Here is a 1,988-nt window from a genome sequence, read left to right on the forward strand (position 1 = left end):
TAAAGACAGGGTTTCACCATGTTGGCCAGGCTGGTCTTGAACTCTTGACCTCATGATCCACCTGCCTCGGGCTCCCAAAGTGCTGGGATTACAGGCATGAGCCACCAAGCCCGGCCTCAAAACTGTTTTTTAAAAACCAAAGATTACTTGCTGAAGAGTGTATAAATTTGTAAAGTGGCCATCAAAACATGTCCCGGGTCAATTTAACATCTAATCTTACTGCTTTATTTTTTCCTTTTCAGCGTGGAGGTCCTGAATAACCATGTTGGCTGCTGTTTGTCATCAGACAACAGAATTGTCTTTACAATAAAGGACTTCCAAAACGACAGATGAGAAACTGTATATTAAACCCTTTAATAAATATTCTGAAAAAAAAAATGAAATATAGAAAATTTAGATGGACACTTGTATCTTCTAATTTATGTATCTTGGTCAGCTTTTCCACAGCTTACCTAATTGTTTATACACTTTATACTTATTAAAGTATACATTTTTAAATGTTAGCCTATTAATTTACTCTTGATTATCAAATATTACCAGTGTTGAACTATTAAAAGCACACAATGTCTAGTAAACTCTCATAAGATTCCCATAATTTCACTTTTTTTTCTGTTTAGACATGGAAAAATTTATCAGTCAGAATTGCTGTTTTAGGGACATGATTTTCCTGAAATTGGGGGAGGATCAGTGAAATGATGACTCCATTACTTGTTCTTAATTCTTTCTTCTCTAATTTTTTTTTCATTCACAAGTTTATTGGAGTATAACTGGCTTAATAAGTATATCCTACTCTGAATGATAAAAATATAGTCAAGCTAAAATAGGTGACTGTACTATTAAGACAAGAGATCATGCAAAAGATTCTAAAAAAGAGCATAAAATGGAAAATAGTTAAGAGACAAAAATGAATATAGCATAGGAATGAAGATTTCACTAGAAATTGCAATTTATTATGTTTTAGAGGTGTAAGGAAGTCTTGTTCTTTGGTTTATTTTACTGTTTTGTGATCTTGTATACAAATCCTGATAACCATTAACTTTCTCAAACTTAATGTCTGAAAGCCTCATAAAATCAATGTAAGTATTTATTAAGCAGTTTATGAAACTTTAATGGGGCCCTCCTGTGCCAAGGGTATGTATATTGTGAAGTAAAGCGTCATAAAGCTAAATAAATTCTCTTCCATACCTTTAATAATTTCTAGAATATGCTTTAAAGAAGTGATCCCTGAGAGTTAAGCATAGTTCATGAGCAAGAGATAGAATTGTTTTTGAGTATGCTTCTGTATTTACTCAGTTGCCTGTGGGTTTTTACTTATTTTTACTACTCCACAGAGTTGATATACTTCTCTTGTAAATTCTTTCCTGTGGCCTACTGCAAATAAATGTTGACCAGCAGAAATATGAGATAGGGATTGGGGTTTGATGCTAGCAATAAGCTGTTCTGGTGACTCATTGAAAATACAATTCAGGCTAGGTGCGGTGGCTCACACTTGTAATACCAACACTTTGGGAGGCCAAGGCAGGTGGATTACCTGAGGTCAGGAGTTGGAGACCAGCCTGGCCAACATGATGAAACCCGATCTCTACTAAAAATACAAAAATTAGCCAGGCATGGTGAAGCACACCTGTAATCTCAGCTACAGGGAGGCTGAGGCCAGAGAATTGAACCCAGGAGGCAGAGGTTGCAGTGAGCTGACATTGCACCACTGCATTCTAGCCTGGTTGACAGAGCGAGATTCCATCTCAAAAAAAAAAAAAAAAAATAGAAAAAAGAAAAACATGATTCATTTCTTTATTATTTAAAAATTATTTGGGAAAAGCACTTTAGAATGACCATTATTCTCTTCTCCTGCCCTGCTGCCATCCCCTTAGTTTACTTATTTCAGCAAAAAGAAACCCAGGGCCATTATTTTGCTTTCAGAAATAAATTTAGATTCAGGTAGTCAAGAGTGCTATGAGTAATACTGTGAGCCAACAGTTAGAAATCCT

The 1,988-nt window shown here is 35.4% G+C and overlaps 1 protein-coding gene across 1 annotated transcript in view; it reads left to right on the forward strand.

Moving 5' to 3' along the window:
* The window catches only part of MRPS36 (mitochondrial ribosomal protein S36), a 13,491-nt gene extending 12,300 nt beyond the window's left edge, over positions 1–1,191 (forward strand). Inside the window, exon 4 of the mRNA XM_017527571.2 lies at positions 243–1,191. Coding sequence (XP_017383060.1) covers positions 243–260 — 18 coding nt within the window. The 3' untranslated portion in view covers positions 261–1,191. The remainder of the gene's footprint in view (positions 1–242) is intronic.
* Positions 1,192–1,988: the final 797 nt, after the last annotated feature.

The sequence above is a fragment of the Cebus imitator genome, unplaced genomic scaffold (genome assembly GCF_001604975.1).
Source record: "Cebus imitator isolate Cc_AM_T3 unplaced genomic scaffold, Cebus_imitator-1.0 Scaffold50, whole genome shotgun sequence".
In the NCBI taxonomy this organism is placed as follows: Eukaryota; Metazoa; Chordata; class Mammalia; order Primates; family Cebidae; genus Cebus; species Cebus imitator.